The 25,723-nt window shown below is 43.9% G+C and overlaps 1 protein-coding gene across 1 annotated transcript in view; it reads right to left on the bottom strand.

Moving 5' to 3' along the window:
- LOC140213559 (uncharacterized) overlaps nt 1–23,930 on the bottom strand; it is a 42,167-nt gene extending 18,237 nt beyond the window's left edge. The window contains exons 1-3 of the mRNA XM_072284789.1: nt 23,852–23,930; nt 7,920–8,056; nt 1,511–1,573 (exon numbers count right to left, since the gene is read on the bottom strand). Of these exons, the coding sequence (XP_072140890.1) occupies nt 1,511–1,573; nt 7,920–8,056; nt 23,852–23,921 (270 nt within the window). The 5' untranslated portion in view covers nt 23,922–23,930. The remainder of the gene's footprint in view (nt 1–1,510; nt 1,574–7,919; nt 8,057–23,851) is intronic.
- Between the last annotated feature and the right edge of the window lie 1,793 nt (nt 23,931–25,723).

Here is a 25,723-nt window from a genome sequence, read left to right as displayed (position 1 = left end):
CTAAATCTAAGTACACAGGTGTTTTCGCATTTCGCCCCCATCGAAATGCGGCCGCCGTGGCCGGGATTCGATCCCGCGACCTTGTGCTCAGCAGCCTAACACCATAGCCACTGAGCAACCACGGCGGGTCACTTGTTATGTGCTCATCACCCATGATACCGGTATGATCGCTCTTTAAATCGGATATATTGGTTTATTCAGCACATGACATGCATGTATGCATAACGTGAGATTTGGGCTACGTACGTCCTCGTTATTGTGATATTGTGGTGGTTATTCCTTAAGGGGATATTTATTAAGGTATGCAGGACATGACGTGCATCATGTCATGAATACCATGACATGATGTGATATGCATGACAAGTATGACATGAATTACATTACACGTGACATCATTTGATGAGATCTATGACATTGGACGTGATCATATTTAGTTAATTGGTATGTTCTCGTGGTAAAGGTGCCGTCGTAGTTGTTCCTTTCACGATATATACAGGGTAAACATTTTTGAGTTTTCTAGAATTTTCATGCAGTCTGCAGATACTGTAATTCTTGTGCTTGAGCACGGTATCCTTGCACGATATCCTATTCGAAAGGGCGGAGATTACTGGTGTCAGAAAACCAAACGCGCCTTCATATAATTACGAAAGCTGTAATATTTATCTTCTTTATTGATTTCTTTGTGGCACATACAGCAATTTCCGAATCGTTGCAGGTGAGTTTGCCTAAAGCGTACACTTGAGATGAATCTACAGGATGGCACCAGTTTTGAGGTATCAATTATCAAAGTGTAGGACGATATACATGGGCGTTGCTGTTACTTTCGGCCTTCAATGCATTAAACAATGTTTTGTTAAATTTATAGGTGAAACAACAATCTATTTTTATATCAGATTCAATGGCGCATATCACCAAACTGGCGTCATTCTGGTAATTCCTTTCAAGCAGACATGCCTTGCCAGCATACAGGCTACAATCCATACTTTATCCCATGTGCCATAAAGTATTTATTTGAGAAGCTAATTATCATTTCTTTATTTAGCTTAATACGTGCTTTGATCGGTCGTGCAAGTAATGTGCGCCTCTTTAAATATCCACGCTGTGAACTAGAATTACGCTACCTGCAAGGGACACTCATTTATTGATATAATTCAATTATGTAAATTAATAAAGTCATTAATTTTTTACGTAATACGAGCGGATGCTCGAGCTTATTGTTAAATAAGGAGATGGATAATCTGATATCTTTATTGTTGTTTTCCTTATATTACTATAGCATGACAATGATATAGTGCTCGAACCTTTGTTTTTCTACAGAATGCAATTACACAGTTGACCACGCGTTCGTTGCCACAATTCTCGGTCAGGGATGTTGAAAAGCATTTCACAATTGAACAGCAGTATTATTCCTCCTAAGCACAAAGAGGAGGTTATGGTGTCCTAAAGGTGAAGACGATATATTGCCTACTATACTAAAATACGCGATTCAGTTGCTTTAAAACAGTCTTACCTTCATTATACTGCTCACGCTGATTTTTATCATTACTGACTCGTTATGAAAATGTTGTTCAGCCTGAAAAACAAGAAAATACATTTCGAACAAAGAATAACTGCGCCTAAAGTTGTATTTTATCATTTTCGCAATTGTTATATTATAACATCGTTTACATATTAAACCAGCAACAAAAACGCGTCCGCGTGTCTTCAATTCATCTTATTGTCGTAGAGTGTTGCTCTCTATGGCTGACTGTCGATGCTGCACCTAAACATATTGAAAACTTTCCATGTGGTGTTCGACTGAATACTTCTTCAGAAGTGCAAAAAGCTGTTATAGAAGTGTCACAAGAACAACTTTAAGTGCCTTTCAATTGAACTTCTTCGAAATAAATCAAGCTCTACTGGTGCTCCATATTACATTAGTTAACCATACAGTTACGCTTCCACTTGTGAAAGGGAAGGTTCCCGAATGACCACTGATTTCTTGAGAGCCATTCAAAGCATTGTCACGCAAATTAATTAGTTCACTATATACCATTTAAAAAGTCCAAATGCCCTTGTCTAGTGCCGTGCGGTTGCCATAGTAAATGCAATGCTGAGGAAGTATGTTTCTAGACAAGCTTTTTTGATGACATTAGGCCATCCACCATACAAGGCTGAGCGGTTATCTTGTGGGTGATGAAACCGAAGTTTTAGGGTTTGCATGTTGCATAATAAGTGGCAGCTTCTAGAGCATCCAATAGCAAAAATATTTTGTATATTCTCAGGAAGTACGGAGAAAATAGCCATGCTAGTCAATATTGCTGTTTTGGTGCACCTTTACCTAAACACCAATAAACAGTGCAATACGTATTTGTTTTTGTATGTTAGCTATTCTCTTTCGTGTTGACAAGATGACCGAAATATCACGTACTCAAATACATTCCTATACATAACTTTCACAGAAGAAAAATTTTAGTAGATAAGCAGCTCCTCAAAAGGGCTTGCTATTATTATTGATATGTCTGTTTCTTATGTGCGTTTTTATGTGTTACAGCTTTCGCAACAAATAAGCCGTAATTGTCAATATCAGTCTATATTGTGTCCTTTTTGCAAAAAAAAAATACAAGCGTATCGCAGGGCCTCCCAGCCAGAAACCAGTGCATTTACGAAATGCTCATTAACACTGAGAACAACGGCACTTGCTGCGGGTTAGTCGGACGGCTGCATATTCGGCATAATATCAGCGAATGGCACTGGAATCGTTGTTGATTGCCAAACACTGATGATGTGCAGCGCTGGTTGGTGCTTGAAGCCAGCCCCTTATTGTTGGAGTTATATTGCCCGTACTGATTCCAGTGATTTCTGCAGTTTGCCGCATTTGTTATAGTATTTTACTTGACGTAAGGTGTTCACCGTTTCAAATTAGCGACCTCAATGACCCAGCACCTTTAATACAAAGGCTACCATGCGGAAAGCACTTATTATTGCATTAGCATACTAAGCGCCATTCACACACATTCCTGGCGCTGTGCTTGTGTGTCTAGCCATTTGCCACCTACTTGAGTCGCTGGGAAGTTTGCGGACGAATGGGTCGGGTATTGACTGCTTTCCTGAAGCAACAGAGTTGGGCAACAATCGTAGAACAGACTTGAGTCACTGTATATGTGGCAATGTGCACATACGTGCGGCTCTTCAGCAAATCTCCTTCACACCGACATGGGTCACTCTAGACACGGGAGCGGGCAAGTACCGTTGTTCTAAGGAACTCTTTCACGCTCACTTGGAGCTCAATACATGTGCCACTCGGTCTGTGCTCGTCTTTAATGAAGCTATTTGATGCCAAGTTGGGTCACTGTGTAGTTCCCAGTACGTCTGCGGGGCTCTTCGCTGAACGTCTTTGACGTCAAAGCAGGTAACTGTTTGGAGGGCTGGAAATTTTCCTCTCTGCAGGGATGAAAAACATCGCTTAAGTTTCTCTGATGCTGAGCCGAATCGAACACACGCCATAAGGGTTTCTCTAGGCGAGCAACTTAACACATTCACAGGTTGCGCCACGAATGCGCGGGTAAGTGCTCCTTTGCAGTGAACCCCTTTCCGCCAACGCTTTAGTGAACTGTGCAATGAATGCACTAATCATGTGCCACTCTTTAAGTCCCTCTCAAACACTATGGGCATGACTTATGCGCCCCTGGGTGTTTGGCAAGCGAGGGAACAATTCTGAGTGTTCATAGGCACCGGCACACCACGTTTGTTGTCTCTAAGGCCGTGCGCTGACTTTTGGGCAGTGCCACTGGATGGCGCAGCGTGTCGAGAAAAAAAGCGTGAAAGACGGGTTCCGCTGCCGCATGACGCGTTTCTCAGCGCTTTCGCGAACTGGTGCGGCGTGCATATAGAAGGCCGTGAGGAGGTTTGCGGCAGTGCCGCTAGATGGCGCCCAGCGCGCTTAGGAAAACGCGAACAAGGAGTCCGGCTGACGTACATGCCCCAGACACAACGCGTTTCGACAGTGTCAATGCATGGCCTCACTATATCGATTTATTTCCAAACACATTATCGTAGACAGCCGTCTTAACATAGGCACTGGCACTGGCACATACTCCACTGCTGTGCCATCAAGTCTCAAATGGCTGCGTCTCTTAAAACGGCCAGCAATGAAAGAAAAAAAAGTCAGAGGGCTACACGTTACACGCAGCAGAGTCTCAGCGTAGGCTGGAGGAGCAGCTCCGTAGGAGCTCCATTTTCGGCACCATGCGCTACACGGTCTTCGCGGTGATGTGTATTCGCGGTGAAGTCTCTTCACGACGTATTCACGAGAAGGATCTGAACTGTCCGCCCAGCGTCGACGCAAAGCGGCGGCTTGTCCTGCTCTCTGCACAGCGGTCTGCTGGGCTCGATGTTCTCTAGTTGCAGAAGCTCGCGCAGCTCGGCGATTCGCTTCTTCAGCAGCGGTTCGTACCTTGTGAGGAGGCGCTATAAGATTCAGCAAAGAGTAAACACAGGTATGCTGACTAAGTGGCACACATAACACAATGTCCCTTGACCTGTGCGATGGTACGTTGCTGTTAATGATGGTGGTAATAATGATGTGTTGGCATCCCCTTCGAAATGGGGTGGTGACAGATAGCTTCTTAGCCTGCTTGAGTTAATCAGGTCCAGCTCCGCCCAGCATTACATTGCTATACGTCGGGAAACCTGGTGCAGTAGGTTCGCGGAAAATTTGTGCGTTTCTACGCTACGTGGCGCGCACGTCACATCGTCCGGGAAACGGCACGATACGGTACTAATGATGATGATCTAATGATATTGCCTCTGGATCGTGATGGTGGAAAACCGTCACCAACCCTACCTCAATTAATCTAGTATACCATACATGTTTTTAATTACATCAATATTTATAAATCGCCATAATCGCCTTTTTCTTCCTCAAAAAATTCCTGTCGGGCTTGTACCACTACGTATGCAAATACTACATGAGGTTCCTCCTGGTGTAATCATCATCATCATCATCATATTCAGCCTGGTTACGCCCACTGCAGGGTAAAGGCCTCTCCCATACTTCTCCCTCCAACTACGCCGGTCATGTACTAATTGTGGCCATGTTGTCCCTGCAAACTTCTTAGTCTCATCCGCCCACCTAACTTTCTCCCGTCCCGTGTTTACGCTTCCCTTCCCTTGGAGTCCAGTTCATAACCCTTCATGACGATCGGTTCTCTTCCCTCCTCATTACATGTCCGGCCCATGCCCATTTCTTTTTCTTGGTATCAACTAAGATGCCATTACCTCGCGTTTGTTCCCTCCCCAATCTGTTCTTTAATTATCCCTTAACGTTACACCTACCATTCTTCTTTCCATATCTCATTGCGTTGTCCTCAATTTAAGTAGAATCCTTTTCGTAAGCCTCCAGGTTCCTGCCCCGTACGTGAGTACTGGTTATACAGCTCTTATACACTTTTCTCTTGAGGGATAATGGCAACATGCTGTTCATGATCTGAGAATTCCAGCTAAACGCCCCCCACCCCATTATTATTCTTCTGATTATTTCAGTCTTATGACACGGATCTGCGGTCACTGCCTGTCCTACGTAGATGTGTTCCCTTACAATTTCCAGTGCCTCGCTATCTATCGTAAACTGCTGTTTTTTTTTCCGAGACTGTTAAGCACTACTTCAGTTTTCTGCAGATTAATTTTAACCCACTCTTCTGCTATGCAAGGTAAAATCATCAGCGAATGGCAAGTTACTAAGGTATTCTCCATTAACTTTTATCCCCAATTCTTCCCAATCCAAATCTCTGAATACCTTCTGTAAACACGCTGTAAATAGCATTGGAGAGAACTTATCTCCTTGCCTGACGCCTTTCTTTATTGGGATTTTGTTGCTCTCTTCGTGGAGGACAACGGCGGCTGTGGAGCCACCATAGATATCTTGCATTATTTTTACATACGGCTCGTCTACACCCTGATTCCGTAACGCCTCCATTACTGCTGAGGTTTCGACTGAATCAAACGCTTTCTCGTAATCTATGAAAGCTTTATATATAGGTTGGTTATATTCCGCACATTTCTCTATCACCTGTTTGATAGTGTGAATATGGTTTATTATTGAGTAGCCTTTACGGAATCCTGCCTGGTCCTTTGGTTGACAGAAATCTAAGGTGTTCCTGATTCTATTTCCGATTACCTTAGTAAATACTTTGTAGGCAATGGACAGTAAGCTGGTCCGTCCATAACTTTTCAAGTCTTTGGCGTCACCTTTCTTATGGATTAGGATTATGTTAACGTTCTTCCAATATTCCGGAACGCTCGAAGTCATGAGCCATTGCGTATAGAGGGTGGCCGGACTGTCTAGAACAATCTGCCCGCCATCCTTCAACAAATCTGCTGTTACCTCATCCTCCCCAGCTGCCTTCCCCTTTACACAGCTCCCACGGCTTTCTTTACTTCTTCGGGCGTTACTTGTGGGACATCAAATTCTTCTAGAATATTCTCTCTTGCATTATCGTTGTGACTGCCACTGGTACCATACAAATCTCTATAGAACTCCTCAGCTACTTGAACTATATCTCATACATATTAGTAACGATATTGCCGGGTTTGCCTCTTAACGCATACATTTGCTTCTTACTTATTCCTAGTTTCTTCTTCACTGCTTTTAAACTTCCTCCGTTCCTGAGAGCATCTTCAATTCAATCCATATTATACTTTCTTGTGTCAGCTGTCTTACGCTTGGTGATTAACTTGGACAGTTCTGCCAGTTCAATTCTAGCTGTAGAGTTACAGGCTTTGACACATTTGCGTTTCTTGATCAGATCTTTCGTCTCCTACGATAGCTTATTAGCATCCTGTCTAAGGGAGTTACCATCGACTTCTATTGCACACTCCTTAATGATGCCCATAAGATTGTAGTTCATATCTTCAATACTAATGTCCTCTTCCTGAGTTACAGCCGAATACCTGTTCTGTAGCTTGATCCGGAATTCCTATATTTTTCCTCTTACCGCTAACTCATTGATCGGCTTCTTATGTACCAGTTTCTTCCGTTCCCTCCTTAGGTCTAGGCTAATTCGAGTTCTTACCATCCTATGGTCCCTGCAGTGCACCTTGCCGAGCATGTCCACATCTTGTATGATGCCAGGGTTAGCGCAGAGTATATGGTCTATTTCATTTCTAGTCTCGCAATTCGGGCTCTTCCACGTCCACTTTCGGCTATCCCGCTTCCGGAAGAAGGTACTCACTATTCGCCTGTTATTCTGTTCGGCAAACTCTACTAATAACTCTCCCCTGCTATTCCTAGAGCCTATGCCATATACCCCCACTCACATATCTCCAGCCTGCTTCCTGCCTACCCTGGCATTCAAGTCGCGTATCAGTATAGTGTATTTTGTTTTGACTTTACCCATCGCCGATTCCACGTCTTCATAGAAGCTTTCGACTTCCTGGTCATCATGACTGGATGTAGGGGCGTAGAGCTGTGCGACCTACAATTTGTACCTCTTAAGAAGTTTCACAAGAAGACCTGCCACCCTCTCGTTAATGCTATAGGATTCATGAATGTTACCAGCTATGTCCTTATTAAACAGGAGTCCGACTCCTAGTTCATGTCTCTCCGCGAAGCCCCGGTAGCACAGGACGTGCCCGTATTTTAGCACTGTATATGCTTCTTTTGTCCTCCTAACTTCAATGAGCCCTATTATATACCATTTACTGCAATATAATTCTTCCAATGGCACTGCTACACTGCTATGTAATGACTATTGCTATGTGTAATTGTATGCAACTGCAATGCAAAGGGCTAACGTATAGATGCTACGCGGCGCGCATCTCACATCGTAAGTGGCACGATGCGATGATAATGATGATGATGACACCATCGCAGACCGAAGCGGCTGTTGGTATGAGCCCATAACAGCTTACGCTGTAAAAGGAAAGTGTCGTAATCGTACCTGATGGGCTAACTTGGTTAAGTACTCCGTTATGTTCGTACCCTTGACTCTTTCCTCAAATTTCTTAAGGTACCGACTGTCGTAGAAGATAGAGGCGTTTACTGTAATCCCTTCTCCGATTTTCGCCGGTTGATCATCTGAAAAAGAACCATTTTAGTGTTAGCAACAATGTTTAAATCTTATTACGCAACCTGTTCTAAAGAAACGATTTTAAATTAACTTCGTCAGCCTGCAAAAACACGTCATTGTTGAAAAAACCAATCACGTAGGTATTTTTGGAACTTCATAGATATTGTAATTATGATTAAATTGCTCAGCCGTTTGATACGTATGAAAGCCATTTCATGATTTGAAGAATCGTGGCTCTCCACCTAGCAAGAAAGAGCCCCTAAGAGGAAAACAATGGCATCACGAATATTTTATATTTTCCTTATATGTTACATGCATATTAGTATTTTTTTTCACGAGCACCATTTTCAGCCACTTCTTTCATTCTTTTTTTCAAGGACACGATAGTTCACTCGCCTCCAGCTGAGCAGATAATCTACTCCCCCCCCTCCCTGTCCGTCCAGGCTCATACCACGAAAAAACACATGATTGGCTGACACATGGCACCACGGCAAATTCAATCACTAACGCTGAATTGCACCCCTTTCTTTTCAATTCTACACCCTCACCGCTAACACACCCTCGGAAGTTGCCTCGCCCAACCGCCTTACTCCTTCTCCACTTTAGAAGTATTCTACCTACTTATACTACCACGAGGAAAGCATACGTTGCCACGAAAAAGAGGAGTCCACCTGTCGAAACGTTGGCTCCCGCTTTTAGCTTGTTATCGTGTTGCTCAGGAGTACAGCAAGATATGCTTTAAACTAGTTGTTCATCGCTACAGTTCTTATTTATTCATTGAGGACGCGACATCTTACTCATGATCGTAGTGGATTTGCCATCCTTCGTACTATACATGTATATTGTTCCTTCCTATCATGAATATTTCCCTAGTTCCTTTCGTCTTCTATTACTGGCCCTGTTTTACCAGTCAGCTTTAAACGTTGCTTACTGCTGTCTGCAGAATCAGCAATCTTCGGGCACATTAGGTTTTACTTTGTGCAACCTGGAAAAACATTCTGTGTGCTATCCAATATATTCTATTTCATGTTCTTAAACTTCTCATGGATCGAGTTTAGAGTGCATGTTATATGCACGTCTGATTTATTGTTGCATAAAGTCCACATAAATCAGTAAAATTGTATTGATGATGGCTGCCATAAAAAATTTTGGGGAGCTACTCAATTATAATTTTACAGCACATTAATTGAGGCTACTACAGGAGCTCAAAAATACCATGTCAGTTTTCATCATTTTCTAAAAATACTAGGCCACCCCCAAAGTTTACAATTTACATAAATGTGGGGAATGTTTGAGGTGATATGAAATCAAGAATTGTAGTGTGTGTGTGCGTTGTTTAGGGGTTAACTAATATCGTTAAAGCTTTGTTGTCGGCGTGGGTGAAGGCATTGTATGTAACTATAATAACTTTTGCTACTTTCACCGGTGAACAAACAATGGGAGATTATGCACATTTACAGGAACTGGGAGAAACTTCACATGGGACTCATGTTAAAAATTTGAAGTATGTCTCTTAATGGTGTCCTTTAAAATAGTTACTGGATACTCACTCGTCTCGTTTCAGTTTTTGCACAACTTACGGAGCATGTACTATTTCCCTAGTCTCCGTGGTGAGCTATGCGAGAAACAAGGGTTATATATCGCCTAAGTTGGAAGCATTGTAGGAGCGCCGAACGATAAACCTGAAGTATAGGCTAATTACAGCTTTTGTAGGAATGTACTTGCTGAAAATTCTCATGTACTATACTGATTTCTTCGCATTATTTGCCAAGGCACTAAACCAACTGTAAATTCAAATTCAGCGAAAATTGTGGAAATGCCATGCTTAATATATGTCGAAACAATCATGTTCTTGTCTTTAGCAGAAGCTTCTAAATATTTACTGAATCTTTTTACTTCCCTACTTTGATGAATCAGAGTTGTTATAGCCTTCGCAGTAAATTAATTACGCAAGTATTCCATAGCGTCAAGAGTATACTTTACAGGTGACGAAAAATTAGTCCCCTGCCCTGGGATAACTACGCTTGTCACCGAGAGTGAATTCAGCAAATATGGAGAAACAGTACAGAAGACTTGTATGTACCCCAAATTCATGGGGATCAAAGAAACCCCTTAAAAAATAGAGCAAGTGCTCGAAGCGATATCTGGTCAGTAAAGGTATGTTTTACAGTGTCCTGATGGAACCCTAAGGTATAGAAGGTTAACATTTGGTGAAAATATTGGACAAGTTATACATTGTGGTCAGAGAAATTCGAAATATTTTGGATTATTTATGGCCTCCTCAATAGATTGTGCACTCCAGCTTTCCCGAGCATATATGATTCGGTTTTTCGGGCTATGCAAAATTTAGCACGACCCCTCGGTATAAAAATAATTGCACCAATCTCAAGATAAACACAGATTGGGGAACGTGAACGCGACATGAGTGTTTTTGCATTCAGCAGTTTACACTCATGTACGGGCAACGCTTTCAAGTGAGCGAATAAATTAGAGGCAACCAAATTTATTGCTGCAACTACTGTAAAGATACAGCTTCGCTGGAAATTGGGTGGATTCTTCAAGATTGAACAAGCCTGCTGCTTATTCTTTGCGAATATGTTTGGCCAAGCCGCACTGTTCTAGTGTTGTTGTTTGTCATACATATATATGGATGACGCAATCTGTTGTTTATACCTGTGCGGTTATTTTCTGTTGCGTTGGCAATAATGATAAACGCTGTCAATGCACTATGGTAATATGTATATTACGGAAAGTTCACGGCAACAGCGATGCAATAAAAAAATTGGTTTCGTTTTTCTTTTCAATTCTTTTCATAGAAATGACGGCTGTTTGTAGATGTCAGAGTGTAGGTTTGAGTTCAATCACCCATATCGAACTGTATCCTCAGAAATGAATGAGAACGTATATAATAGTGCATGTATATATGGCTAGGTATTGAATTTTTATAGTAAATTCAAATGTACGCAACAACTATCACCCTATTTTCAGCCTAATGCTTCCCTCCTTTTATATTTTTAGCCAATACATTTCAGCCACTGAGGGGTTTCATTACATCGAGATTTTATTACACAAGGTTTTACTCTATTTTCTTGTAATCTTTATCTTCAAGTATCTTGCAAGCAAGACATATTATGTACTAGTCTTATCTTCAGAATTTTCTCCTTGAGTATATTAATTTCCTCATTTATATATCGGGGCTTATTACAAGTCCCTCAAACATTTTCTAGGGATAATAAAGAAGCTGTATTTCTACCTGTCCTTCTTTTCGAAATTCATTTGGTGCTGAGTAGTCGTAGAAGCATAAGTACAGCTCGTTCATTGAGGCCTAACACTATAGAGAAGTAAATACAAGAAACACAACGCAACAGTCAGATTTTCAGTCACACTTCTATATATGGCCAGGAAAAGCAAGCGAGCACGATAAATTCAAGTATAATCAAGTTAACTTGAAATGTGTTAAACCTTAAATATTTGAGTTCCTTTTATCAAGTTAAATGAACGTTATTGAAACAAAGACAGTTAGAAATAGTTTTCTAGGACGAAAATTGTGGAGAGCGCAAGATAGAGCACCCAAGTGTAACACCGTCAAAGTTGTGCTTTCGCCGCGTTCCACAGACATAAAAGCTTTAGCAACGAGCTCCTAACGGTTTTGCAACAAGCTTTTTCTCTGTATACTTTACCGCCCTACATATCAATAGCATAAACAGTAAAAAATGCAGCTGAGCCGACGTGCCCTGTTGGAATCTTTCTGCAGCGAAGCCTTCCGATATTCTTAAGGAGCGCTCAAACGCATGGTTGTGTTATTCCAATCTGAGTGCAGAGTGAAACGGAATGCTTTATTCACAACAGCGGTGAATGCGATCCGCTTCTAAATACAAGGAACGGCATTCAGGGTGAATGAGGTGAGTCTGCTTCCTGCGCCATTACTTCGGGGCAACCCACCTCTTCCTTGCCGACGCAGATGCTACTCTACACATTGTCCTCAATCCCGTCTCATCGCGGCTCTACGCATCGCGGCCTTCTCGTCCTCTCCACCAGCGGCCAACGACCTGCCTGCGCACGCCGGCTCCACCATCTACCTCCCACTGTCACGGACGAAGTAACATGAGCTATCGCTCCTAGATTGCGCCACCGCACCGCATCAATCAAAACCTCTTAAATTTTGTAAAGTACCGACACACCCTGAAGGACGCCGCCTCCTCCTCGTGCGCAGTGACCGAGGCCGACGCCGCGTCGCTATTCGCCTGACAGCCTCACGTGGGCCCTCGTGCCGGCTTCGTTCGTTTGCAGTCGTGCTTCAGCGCCATTTTCGCTCGAGCGGTGTTGGCGCCGTAATGTCGAAGAGGGAGCATGAAAGAGAGGAGAAACGAGGAGGAGTGAAGGCGGAGGAGGAGAGTGTCGCTACTTTACGAAGTTTAAGGGGCTTTAGCAGCAATTAGACGACAACGTCAGCAGGTTGCCATTATCCCTCAAGAGAAAAGTGTATAACAGCTGTGTCTTACCAGTACTCACGTACGGGGCAGAAACCTGGAGGCTTACGAAAAGGGTTCTTCGTAAATTGAAGACTACGCAACGAGCTATGAAAAGAAGATTGATGGGTGTAGCGTTAAGGGATAAGAAAAAAGCAGATTGGGTGAGGGAACAAGCGCGAGTAATGACATTAGTTGAAATCAAGAAAACGAAATGGGCATGGGCAGGACATATAACAAGGAGGGAAGATAACAGATGGTCATTCAGGGTTACGAACTGGATTCCAAGGGAAGAAAAGCGTAGGAGTGGATTGCAGAAAGTTAGGTGGGCGGATGAGATTAAGAAGTTTGCAGGGACAACATGGCCACAGTTAGTACATGACCGGGGTAGTTGGAGAAGTATGGGAGACGCCTTTGCCCTACAGTGGGCGTAACCCGGGCAATGATGATGATGATGATGATGATGATGAGACGACAACGCACGAGAAGCAGCAGCAGCAAGCAGCCACTGTCAGCAAGAGGAGCGCGCGGTAGGGAAGGCGGGGTTCATGAAGAAAGCTTCGCTATAAAAAGCCTAAAGGAAGAACAAGATGCAATGAGATGCAAGATGAAGGTCTCTGCTCGAGAAGCGAGGTCAATGCGGTAGCCACTACGTTTGGCGACTGCCGGAGGGAACACAGAGAACATGGGCGGTTTCGAGGCGAAATGTTCCCACACAGAATCATAGGCCTACGTGCTGCGTCTGAACCAACATGATGAGTACCACTGTGAGCAGTAATCCCATGAAGTGATGGCAAAGCCATGAAACCAAACGCCTGATTAAGTGTTTACTACAAAACACCTGTGCACTCGTAACAGAAATGAACAGCATTCCCAAGGCAAGGTTCAGTGAGAAGACCAAATGCTGGTGGCCGCTCTTTCCAAGTGGTGGAGCATCCACTGCAACTCAGCACAAGCCACAGTAAATGCTTGGTTCGGGACAGATTGGCCTGCTTGTACACTTTTCGCAGCACTCAACGGTAGTGCCGAAGCGCCCAGGGAAATGCTTAGGTTAAGAACCTGTAGACCTCTGGAAGACCTATGCCTAACATGGTTGTCGCTCGTTTAACATCCTTACATCCGGTCGCGCGTGCCATGATGAATCTAGCCGATAAAGTGTGGTATCATTGCAGTGTTCCAAGGGTGGTGGACAACTTATTGCTGTAGGGTACGTGTGTAAACTATCTTCCCATACACTAGTAAACCTTTCTAAGACACCGGCAGCACGAGAAGACACGAGACACGAGAATACTGGCACGAGAAGACAAGCTGCAGTTCGAAGCCAGAATTTCTCCACTAGATCTAACAGGTGAAATAGAAGGCTTTCTTCAGTGGTTCTTCTATACTGCCCAACATATTCTTTTTGCGAAGAGCCATGACGGAGGTAATGGCTAAATACTGCACCTGTGAAGCCTATTCATGTTCTGCTGAGGAAATGTCTCGCTGGAGGTATGTGGGCCTTCTTAATTTGGTTGAACTTGCACTAATGTAGCGTCGCCGGTTCCCTGTAACTTTTCTTGTGAATTTCAGGTTCCATCTGAAGCCTGGAAATGTAGTTGCCTAGAAAAGCATTCTAACTTAGTAGCTCGATTTGTGAAATGCAATGTTCTCCCTCCCCATTATTCCACCAATCTACTGATTTGGTCACTAATTTAGAGCGTTCGGCAGAGATTGCAAAATCTCGATGGGCCCCCACTTTACTACCATCTATGAAAAGAAATATGTATAGTCATTTTGCATTCCACCGGTACTCACACATGGGATCGAAACATGGAGGTTAACAAATTCGTCGGGGTCCAGCTAAGAAACCGACATTTTTTTTAAAGGCTATCCACTTATTTATTTTTTACAAAGCAACCGTATCGCCTGCAAAGTACTCTCCATTACACTTCATACACTTGCCTACTCGGTGATTTCATCCTTCGAAACATTTTTGAAACTTGTCTGTTTTAATGGCATCATAACTGCTCTCTCCTTTTTTGCCTTAACTGTTCAACGTCGCGAAATCGCACTCCTTTCATATTCTTGATTGATGTATGGGGTTTTTTGGCACAAGGGCCAGATATGACCAAAGAGCGCCATACACATTGTGATGGGTTTTCCATGGATTGTTCGTGAAGTGAAGAAATGTACTTCGAATGCTGGATGTGGCATGGCTGTAAATAGGCCTAAAATCAGTCGCTCTGGATTGCGTAAAATAAATAAGTGTTGAAACAATGACGATGACCAGAGATGTGAACTATGGAACTGTCATGTTACACGCGGATGATGAAACAAAACATGTAGTGAACGCAGCACTGATGTCTCACCAGGGCCCTTGAATGCAAGGGCTTGGAGACACGTGCTAGGCTAATGTAACAAACGCAGCAGGAGCCTCTGCTAAGAGGCCGTACTACGTAACACTTGGTCTGATAATGTGCAATGTTTGAATGTCATTTAAATAATTTAAAACTGATGTGGTGTTGAATAACGGGTTCGAGCCGAGAAATTGTGCAGGATGTAATGGGATATGGTGTTGATACGGCAAGGGAAAGTGCTTTTTTCTCTCGCATTTTGTTTCCCTACATTCCACGAGGACGTGGATGACCGTTAGTCTCTTACCACATCTACCACATGTAGGAGGTTCCTCACCAGTCAGCAAGAAGTTGTGTGTACTGTATGTGTGCCCTATTCTTAGTCGACAGAACGCGACATCAGTCTCTCGTAATTTTGCTATATATATGGGGCGGTGCCTAAATGTGGCCTGATTAAATGAAGTTTATTCGAGGTTTGCGAGTCCCACAAGTGTTGCCAATAATCTCTTAATTTTTTGCGAATAAAAGGTCTTAAGTCTATGGCGGGGACACCTATTGAACAGTTAAAACCTTTTCTTGCTGTGGATGTGGCGATTTCGTCAGCGAGCACATTACCCTCAATACCTCTGTGCCCTGGCACCCAGCATATAATGAGACGTTGATTACACCCATATACAGCACACAAGAGCGTATAAAGGTCATTAATTACAGGGTTCTTGTGCTTTTTAAGCGATACTAACGCCTTAACAACGCTCAGAGAGTCGGTATATATAATTGACTTTCCTAGTTTTAGTTGTTTTATGTGTTTTACAGCTGATAATAATGCATAGGCCTCCGCCGTAAAGATACTTGTCTGCGCATGCAAGATGCCAGAGTCGGAGAAGGACGGACCAACTGCTGCATAAGAAACGCCGGCTTGTGACTTAGATGCATCGCTGTAATACTCCGGGCAGCAATACTTCGACCGAAGTTCACGGAAGTGCATTCGAATGTGCATCTCAGAAGCATGCTTACTGACTTCAATAAATGACATGTCACATTCCGGGAGCTGCCACTGCCACGGCGGTGACAGCTTCGCTGGATGCATTAGATGGTGTTCTACAAGTGGGACAGACATTTCTTCACTAAGATTCCTTATACGGAGCGAGAAGGGCTGCCTGACTGTACGCCGATTATTAAAAAGTGTGGCACAGGAAACATCATTTACAATTGTGTAACAAGGGTGTTCAGGATTCGAGTTTACTTTGAGAAAATACGTAAAGCTGGAATATGACCTCTGTAGACGAAGTGACCACTCGTTTGATTCTACATAGAGACTTTCTACAGGGCTTGTCCTGAAAGCACCGGTCGCTAGGCGGATACCTAGGTGGTGCACAGGGTCTAGGATTTTTAGGGCGCTCGGTGTTGCAGAATGATAGATTATAGCACCATAGTCAAGACGAGAACGGACAAAGCTCCTGTACAAGTTTAGGAGACATTTTCGATCACTTCCCCAGGTTGTGCGAGACAGAATTTTTAAAATATTCATCGTTTTCAAACATCTTGCCTTCAAATATTTGAGATGGGGAATGAAAGTAAGCTTGGAATCTAGAATTACTCCCAGGAATTTGTGTTCAGTGCTAACAGATAGTTGCTCTTGATTGATGGTGAGTTTTGGCACTAGTGTTATGCCTCTTCTGCTTGAAAAGAGTATACACGTACTTTTGCGGCAATTTATTTTAAAGCCATTTGCATCCGCCCATTTAGATAATTTGTTTAATGTGAGCTGTATCTGTCGCTCGCAGATCGCAATGTTACATGATTTAAAACCTATCTGTATGTCATCGACATATACAGAATAAAACATTGTGCGTGGTATGACTGTATACAGGGAGTTCATCTTTACAATAAACAGTGTGCAACTAAGCACACCCCCTTGCGGCACCCCAGTCTCCTGAGTGAATGTTCTAGATAAAGCGTTGCCCACTCTCACACGAAACGTGCGGTTGGATAAGTAGCTTTTGACTGTGTTTAACATATTTCCTCGGACCCCCATCGCGGAAAGAACTCGCAATATACCGAAGCGCCATGTCGTATCGTACGCTTTCTCTAAGTCTAAGAATACCGAGAGTAAGAACTGCTTATGTATAAACGCATCTCTGATGTTCGCCTCGATGCGGACGAGGTGGTCTGTTGTCGATCTACCTTCTCGGAACCCACACTGGAAGGGGTCTAGTGTCTTGTTATTTTCTAGGAAAGAGATTAAGCGCCGATTAATCATTTTTTCATACAGCTTGCACAGACAGCTTGTTAGCGCTATTGGCCTGTAGCTGCTGGCTAAGGACGGGTCTTTGCCTTGTTTAAGGATCGGGATGACTATGGCTTCTTTCCATGAGGACGGAATACACCCAGCCGCCCACATGGCATTGAAAAGAGATAGGAGTGTTTTCAGTGCTTCTGGGTGGAGGTATTTAATCATTTCATACATAATGCGGTCGCCGCCTGGCGCCGAGTTTTTGCAACAAGCGAGAGACGCCTTTAGTTCCGCTAAGTTAAATGGACGATTGTAAGCTTCATTCGAGGAGTCTTTGTGATTAAGAGGCTGTCTCTCTGCACATTCTTTTAGCCTCAGGAAAGATTCTGTGTAGTGCGATGCACTTGAAACATATTCAAAGTGTTCACCTAGACAATCCGCCTGAGCCTCCAGGCTATCACCGTGGGTGCTAACCAAGGGTAGAGGATGCGCCTGCCGGCCTATTAATTTATTCACTCTTGTCCAGACTTTCGCCTCGTCCGTGTAGGAATTTATGCCAGAGATGTATTTCTCCCAGCTCTCCCTTTTAGCACGTCGACGTGTTCTTCTACCCTGAGCCTTTATTTGTTTAAAATTAATCAAGTTTTCGGCGGTTCGAAAGTCGCGAAGTCGTCCCCAAGCTTTGTTCTGGTTTTTCCGTGCTTTTTTACATTCTTCGTTCCACCATGGAATACGACGCTTATTCGACATTCCATTAGTTTCGCGAATGCATTTTCTCGCAGCCTCAATTATAAGGCATGTGATATACACCACAGCATCGTCTATATTGAAAGAATCGATTTCATCCCGGATTGTATATGTTAGTTCGCGGAAAAGTTCCCAGTTAGCCGACTCGATCTTCCACCGGGGAGCATGTGGCAAGGATTCATCTTGTTTGGTCAAGTTTAATATAACTGGAAAGTGGTCGCTTCCAAAGGGGTTCTTCAAAACGGACCACTCAAGGTACGGCATTAGTGTACTCGACACTATGCTTAAATCTATCGAGGAGTATGTATTATGTGCCACACTGTGGTACGTCGGCTCCTTTTTATTAAGTATACATGCTCCTGAGGAAAAAACAAAGTTTTCAATTAGACGACCTCTCGCATCGCAACGAGAGTCTCCCCACAAACTGTTGTCTGCGTTTAAATCTCCGACAACTATGTACGGCTCGGGAAGTTCATCTATGTAGTTTTGAAATTCGCTTTTATTAAGTTGATAATTTGGAGGAATGTATACGGAGCTGATAGTGACCAGCTTATCAAACAACACCCCTCGGATAGCAACTGCCTCTAGGGGCGTACGAAGTTCTACTTCCCGGCAAGCAACACCTCTGTCTACAATGATTGCAACACCGCCGGATGAGACGAGGGTGTCATCGCGGTCTTTACGAAATATAGCATATTGTCGAAGGAAATTTGTTTGCGTATGTTTGAGGTGTGTTTCCTGAACACACAGCACTTTTGGAGTATACTTGTATAGGAGTTCTTTGATATCATCAAGATTGTGCAGCAGACCTCTGACATTCCAGTGTATTATTTGCGTATCCATATTGAATGTGGTTTATGTGCTGTGTGTTTAAGAAAGACGAGTTACCTCACGGAGCCCTTTGAGGGCGCCAAGATACGGTGCTTTTCTTTTTGGGAGCTATTGCGAGAATCTCGCCGCTCCTTAGGCACTGGCGGCGCCGTCTGGCTGGTTGTGTCCATCACCTCGGAGAGGTGCTGGACAGGCGCTCTTGCGAGCGTTGCGTTCGAGAAGGCCTCGCCCCTGTGGAAGAGACCTTTGAGGCCACCTGCTCGAAGGTAGATGGCCCCTTCTGCTGGGTTGGCGTAGCAGCGCTAGCTGCAGCCGCCGGGGGGGCGGGAGGCGTCACTGCCGCCTCACTGGGTGTGGGTCGGACAGTCGCCGGAGGCCGTTGTGGCGCTGCCCCCTGACGCGCCACATCGGCAAAGCTGCTCTTGGGCAGGTAGGAAACCCGCCTGCGCGCTTCTTTAAATGAAATATTCTCTTTAACTTTTATCGTCACGATTTCTTTTTCTTTTTTCCATGACGGGCACGAGCGTGAGTATGCGGCGTGCTCGCCATCACAGTTGACACAGTGTAGAGCGCTTTCGCAATTTTCAGAAGTATGGTCTCCGCCACTACATTTAGCACATGTCTGCCGGCCTCGGCAGTTCTAGGAACTGTGTCCGAAACGCTGGCATTTAAAGCGTCGAAGAGGATTTGGGACATAGGGTCTGACACGTAGCTTTACATAGCCTGCCTCGATTGTCTCGGGCAGGATGCTTGAGCCAAAAGTGAGTATAAGATACTTTGTCTTGATTTCCTTACCGTCACGCCTTAGCATAATTCGCTTGACATTGATAACATTCTGTTCGGTCCAGCCTTCCATCAATTCGGCTTCTGTCAGCTCCATTAGATCATCATCAGAGACAACACCGCGGCTCGTATTCATAGTTCGGTGCGGGGATATAGTGACTGGAATTTCTCCAAATTTAACTAGATTAGGAAGGCTTTCATGTTGCTTCGCATCGCGGAGTTCCAGAAGGAGATCTCCACTAGCCATCTTTGATGCCTTGTAACCTGCACCAAGTGCTTCGGTAAGACATTTTGACACAAGGAAAGGTGAAATCATTCTCATCGTCTTTTCAGGTTTGTCGGAATGGATGACGTGGAATCGGGGAAAGCTTTCTAGTCTGTTGCCAAAAAACTTAAAGACATCTTCGGTGCGCCCTCGTTTCTGAGGGCGATCAGGAAGTTTAGGGAAAGGAGTTTCCATGAGAATATACAAAAATTCGGCAACAGCGCCGACCACCCACCACGGAGCCCAACGAGGGGACGCTGCAGAGCTTGCATACAAGTCTGCACGACGCCAGTCGTACGCCGCTACTATAACCAAATATGGTGTACCCAAGGTTGGATAGCCACACAGGCTTAACCCTTGCCGCCAAGAAGGAAGTAAATAGAAAATAGAAGAAGACAGGAAAGGTGGAATGTAAGGGAAAGACGAAGGTTGTGGGAAGAGAGAAACAGGAAAAGGCGACTGCCGATTTCCTCCAGGTGGGTCAGTCTGGAGGTGCCGTCTATGTGAAGCCGAGGCCGAAGAGGTGTGTTGCCTCCGCCGGGGGGCCTTAAAGGTCCAGACACCCAGCATCGGCTCAACCCCCAGGATCCCCTTTTCCCCAGACACGGCTAAGCCACGCACGGCTACACGCGGGAGGGTCCAACCCTCGTGTGCTCGGGTACGTGGTGTCGCAACACACCAAACGCCTGCTTACGCAGACGCCCCTGCGGGGTTCATATTCTTCATCATTCCAGGAAACAAAGAAAGGTCGCATGGAGCCAGGTCAAGTTAGTAAGGGGCGTCAGCCTTTGACATCACTTCACGCGACTTTTTTTTCCTCATATGAAGAACATGAAAGGAGTGCAATTTCCCGACGTAGAAGAGTTGGGGGATAAACGAGAGAGAATCTCTTAGGCCATATAAACATACGAGTTTGAATAATGATTCGAAGAATGGAATCGCACTTTGGACAAATGCATTAAGTCTAAGAGACAGTAATTTGAAGGGCATAAGGCTGCTTTGTAAGCAATAAATAAATCTATCATTTTTAAAAACAATTCCGGTTATTTGTGAGTGCCCCCTGGAATGCCCACCGAACTAGGATCATGCAACATGCGATGGAACAAAATATGTTTGGGATACCGCTCACGCACTGTAAAAGTGTAGTGTGGAAGAAATGGGGATAGCCCATATTCTAGTTGACCTCAGGACGCAATAACAGAACTGGATATGGCATGTAAAGCGAAAGATAGGTAACCGATGTTAAATTTACTGAACAGGTACCAAAGGAAGAAAACCACAGTAGGGGACGGGAGAAAGTTGGGTGTTTAAAAGATGCTAAGAAATTTGCAGGCACAACTTCAAATCAACTCGCGCAAGACATTGGTCAACAGAATAAATTATTTGCGATAATACATTTCGAATCGTGTTGTGGCAGTGACGAGGAAATGGCTAACACATCTGCAGTTGAAGCAAATAAGCCTGTCATCTGGCGTTCGCTATTCCATTGGATTACCAAACTGGTCTGAGCAGTACTGGTTCCGCAGAGCAGGGACAATAGTAATGACGCCGGATCAGTTGACGGAACAAACATAGAGAACACCAAGGTTCACCAGCTCTTCGCGAACGATGAATTGGATAAGGGACACCTAGGTCTGAAATCATTAGTGACGTATGTTTGGGAGCTAACCAGCGATGCGGTCTCATCCTTTTGGTGAATGATGCGCACAAGACTCTTCGACTTGGTCAACTTAGGCGCTGATAGGTCTTCACACGAGTATGTAGTAGCTGCATTTGGAAGACAGGTATACTGATGCATAATGCGATCGCATTCGGCTTCCAAACCCAGGCATACACTTACGATGTCGTCGAACTTGGGGAAGTTCTTGTACACAAGACGGCTAAAGACGCCATCTACTATGCACTTAAGTACATGGTATACCTTTTCTTTCGGCATTAGTTCGTCGACCTTGCGGCAATGGGCAAGAACCTTCTAAGTGTACCTCATAGAATAACTCGGTTGACGTCTCGCGCGAATCCCAAGAACGTTCTTCGCGGCTCCTTTTGTCTACCTGTACTCCGAAAAAGGTCATATAGCTTTTTGTGGCATTGCTCCCAACTTGCTAGCTTCTCTTCATCTGTGCGAAACCAGACTCTTACCGTGTCTTTCAATACAAGATCACGGCGACCTGCATAAAGCTCTCATCCCACCTGTTGAAAACTTTGGGGTTTTAAGTGCCAAAACCACAATCTGATTATGAGGCACGCCTAGTGGGAGACTCCGGAAATTTGGACCACTTAGTTTTCATTATGATGCACCTAAGTCTAAGTACACGTGTGTTATTGCATTTTACCCCCACCGAAATACCGCCAGCGTGACCGGGATTCGATTCTGCGACCTCGTGCTTAACAACGCAACACCATAGCCACTAAGCAACCGCGGCGGGTTTCCCCACCTGTTATTTTTATTGATGCCTTTGTACACTAGGAGCCAATTTTCGGCGTCAAGGTTGTCAGGACTGATGATGGTTGGCATGGTGGTCACCGTCGCTGGGATGTACAGCCTTGCAGGGATGTACAGGTGCATGTACGTTTATACTGGCTCATTACAACTGCAGAGTCGCTCGTAATTTCGCCATGCTGTGACATGGCTTACGAGCTTTCGAGCTCTGAATGTTAGCAACATAGTCGCAGGCTGTGCTCACGTTTCTGACAGAGTGATAGAATCTGTGATGACACAGTGTTGCATTACAGCTTCCAACCAGTTTCTTCCCGCTACTTAGGCTCTTTTCCTTTCCATTTCATTCCTCATCCATTTCATTCCCTATTCCACCCCGCCGAAGAGCGACCAAAACTTTATTTACCCCTTAATCTACCAAATCTATTCCCCTAGCATTTAATAGCATACGCAGATTTCGGGGATCTACGCATGAAGTATTCTTTATAAGCTTGAATTATTCTAAGAAAATATTTGTTTTATTTTTGGATACCGTGATATAGTAGAGACACCGTATCAGTTATGATACATAAAAAACTGTTTGCATAAAAATGCACAAACAGTATAATATAAAAGCAGTACGTAAAGTGATTTAGAGAAAAACCAGGAAACTCTAAACAACACACAAACAACAAAGAAGGATTGCTTTTATGTACAAGCGAATTTGTACTTTAGAATAATGTCTCGATTGCGATGTAAAATATTTTATTTGGGAAGAAACCTTTAGTTGCTCGGCTTGAATAGCTGGTTCTATGATGAAAATGGGATTTGGAAAGAGTCAAGCAATGTTTTGACAAGTATATTCGGGAAAATACAAAGCGAGTATACGTCGAAGGCCTCAGTTTCTTAGTTGCGACATGTACCTGTACACAGAATCTCAAGCGAGCACGTTGATGAAAATGTCATACATTTTGATTATTCAATGTTTTGAATAGCGCAATACAGTGAGGATAATGGGGGGGGGGGAAGACGCAGCGCTCTGGCGTTTCTCTTCTTCCCAAGATTTCGCGTTATTTAATATCTTCGCTGTGGTATGGAACGCTATCAGGCCCAAATTACCGCGATTGTGAAATTCATTTGATCATTATTTGGAAAGCATAATACGGCTCGTTATGTGCGAAATGTACAAAAAGTCACGGAGGGTGGTACAAAATGTCACGTGGTCACAGAGACGAAACCGTGCAAGTGCTGGCGCGCTTGTCGTCATCGTCTTCCACACCTGGCTCTGATGCCTCTCCTCATGCCGGCATACCTATACGGCCTCTTCCTCTGCGAAGGCGCTGAAAGCACGCGCCCACTGCCGGTCGGTGCGATGATTTCTGAGAGTTCTCCCGTGCGCTCCGGTGGACAAACTTTCGATTTCGACGTCTCTATCAGTAGCAGTGCTCGGTTCCTTAAGACGTCAATGCAAGTACGCGAACGAGGCCGAGGGGCAGGTTGCGAGAAACGATACAAGTCAATGTGAAAGCAATGACATTACGTTTCCTAAGGCGAGTCTTCGTCAGGAAGAGGTCGCAATGCTTTCACATTCATCCGCGTAGGAAAACCTAAGTGCCCTTGTCTGGTCGAGTTTAGTTCATGCATGTAACTCCGGCAGCAACGGACCAATATGATGAGACACTCTCACTATTTTATTCCGAAGTAGAAAGACAAATATAAAACTTACCCCCTCTTGCAATGTGTGCCACCACACACTGCAGAAAGGCCAATAAAGCAGTGCGAGAAATCTCATGCATGGTCCACAACTCTATGCATCGCGCTTGATGAAGCAGGGGTATATATTGGGCCTTCTGAGTGTATCTCCGCAAATGTCGGGTAAATTGAATTGCTCATAAAAATGTCGGTAGCAATGAACTCACGGAATTTTCTACTGAAACATTTGCACACGGCACTTTCTAGAGTCAGAAAAAATGAAGTACGACATTTTGCTAAACCATGCGACAAAGAGTAATTCTCGACAAATGTCACTCCAAGACACTCTCACCTCATTAATATGATCGCCCCCTACATTTGACATTCACAAGGAGATTTCTGGCGTATGTTCAAGTGGTAGTGCGAGATCTATAATTTCACGGTCATCCCTTGGGCCAATCTTGGTTCTAAAGCATCCGAGGCATACCATAAAGACAACGGCTATTCGCTGTATATTCGTCTCCGATACCCGTCTTAAGCGCTCGAGGCAAGCGGCAAGCGAAAGTCACGGACTAGAAGGTTATTAAAAGTAGGATATGGTTTTCTGTTCCGCACGGACAAGATGGCTGGGTCACATAGAAGAAAGTAAACTGTGCCTAAAAGTACTTCTCTCACACATCTCCGTAACTATCCTTCTGTGGACATAAAATTAGGACTTTTAAAATCAGACTACAGGAAAGTACGACCCTATTTTGATAATAAAGAAAACTGGTGGGACCGTATCCCAAAGAATACTTCTTTGATACCGTAAGCAGGGAATTGTATGACTATCTTAATTCTGAGCACAAGTACTAGAGGCAAATGCGTTGGTGTGTGCTGACATTGGTGTTTTGTTCACTAACAAAGAATACCTTAGCAAAGTTTTTTGAGGAACATTGCCGGACAGGAAAAAACAAAACTGGAAGTGCAATAATGTCTGAAGTTCTTTTAAACGAGCAGTCCTTAGTTTAAATTTACGTAATTTTTATACAGACAGAATATTTTAGTGCTTCTTAACTTTCGTGTTAGAAGCAATTGTCATGAACTGGAGAGGATTATAACGTCTGAAGTTTTTTTTCTCATCCAAGAAATAATGAATAAAATAAAGAAAACTTTGTCACCTTATGCAAATAGTGTAGGTCAGTAAACGAAACGGTAAGTAGTTGATGAAATAGAGAACGCAAGGCAGCATTTTTATGTTCAACCTCTGTTGATGCCGACCATCCTTTCAAATTAGTTTTCATGTTCTATCGATTCTTCTACCACAATATCTTTGTACCGTTTTTGTATGCTGACACCATCTCTAAGAAATCTACACTACTTTGAACGCTCCTAAAACGTGTGACTTCAATCATATTGTAATTATTAGAAAAAAATGTAATGTTATATAATTTATTTGAAACAATTATAACGGCCAATGCAAGAGGGCGAATAGACTGCAAATTTTATCTGCGTGGTATCTTCTTCCGAGCAGCCATCTGTAGCTATCAGCATTAAAATCACACCCCGTGGTGGCTCAAGCGCTTTCACCCGGGCTGGAGGGAGAATAGACAGATGCAGGGCTAAGACTTGGTAAACCAAGTTTTTGGAGGTTTCTTATAGTTAGCGAAAGAAAAGTCGTAATGGGGCTAAGCCTAATGAGGTTTTCTCAATGCGATTTCCACCTAGCGGTATAATTCATCACTCCTACGACTTTGCTACAGGTTTAATAATGAAGTCAGTCAAGATAACCCCTAATAAAGCATGCGTTCAATGCAGCGTGAATACTTTCCTGTGAGTTGCTATCAGATGGATTGCTATCAGATAACGTCACCTGGGTAAGACGAAAAACTGCAGCACTAACAACGCTATTACAGCACCAAGGACG

This window comes from Dermacentor andersoni, chromosome 10, assembly GCF_023375885.2.
Source record: "Dermacentor andersoni chromosome 10, qqDerAnde1_hic_scaffold, whole genome shotgun sequence".
Lineage (NCBI taxonomy): Eukaryota > Metazoa > Arthropoda > Arachnida > Ixodida > Ixodidae > Dermacentor > Dermacentor andersoni.
Note: the sequence above shows the minus strand (reverse complement) of the source record. Positions and strands in the feature narration are given on the sequence as shown.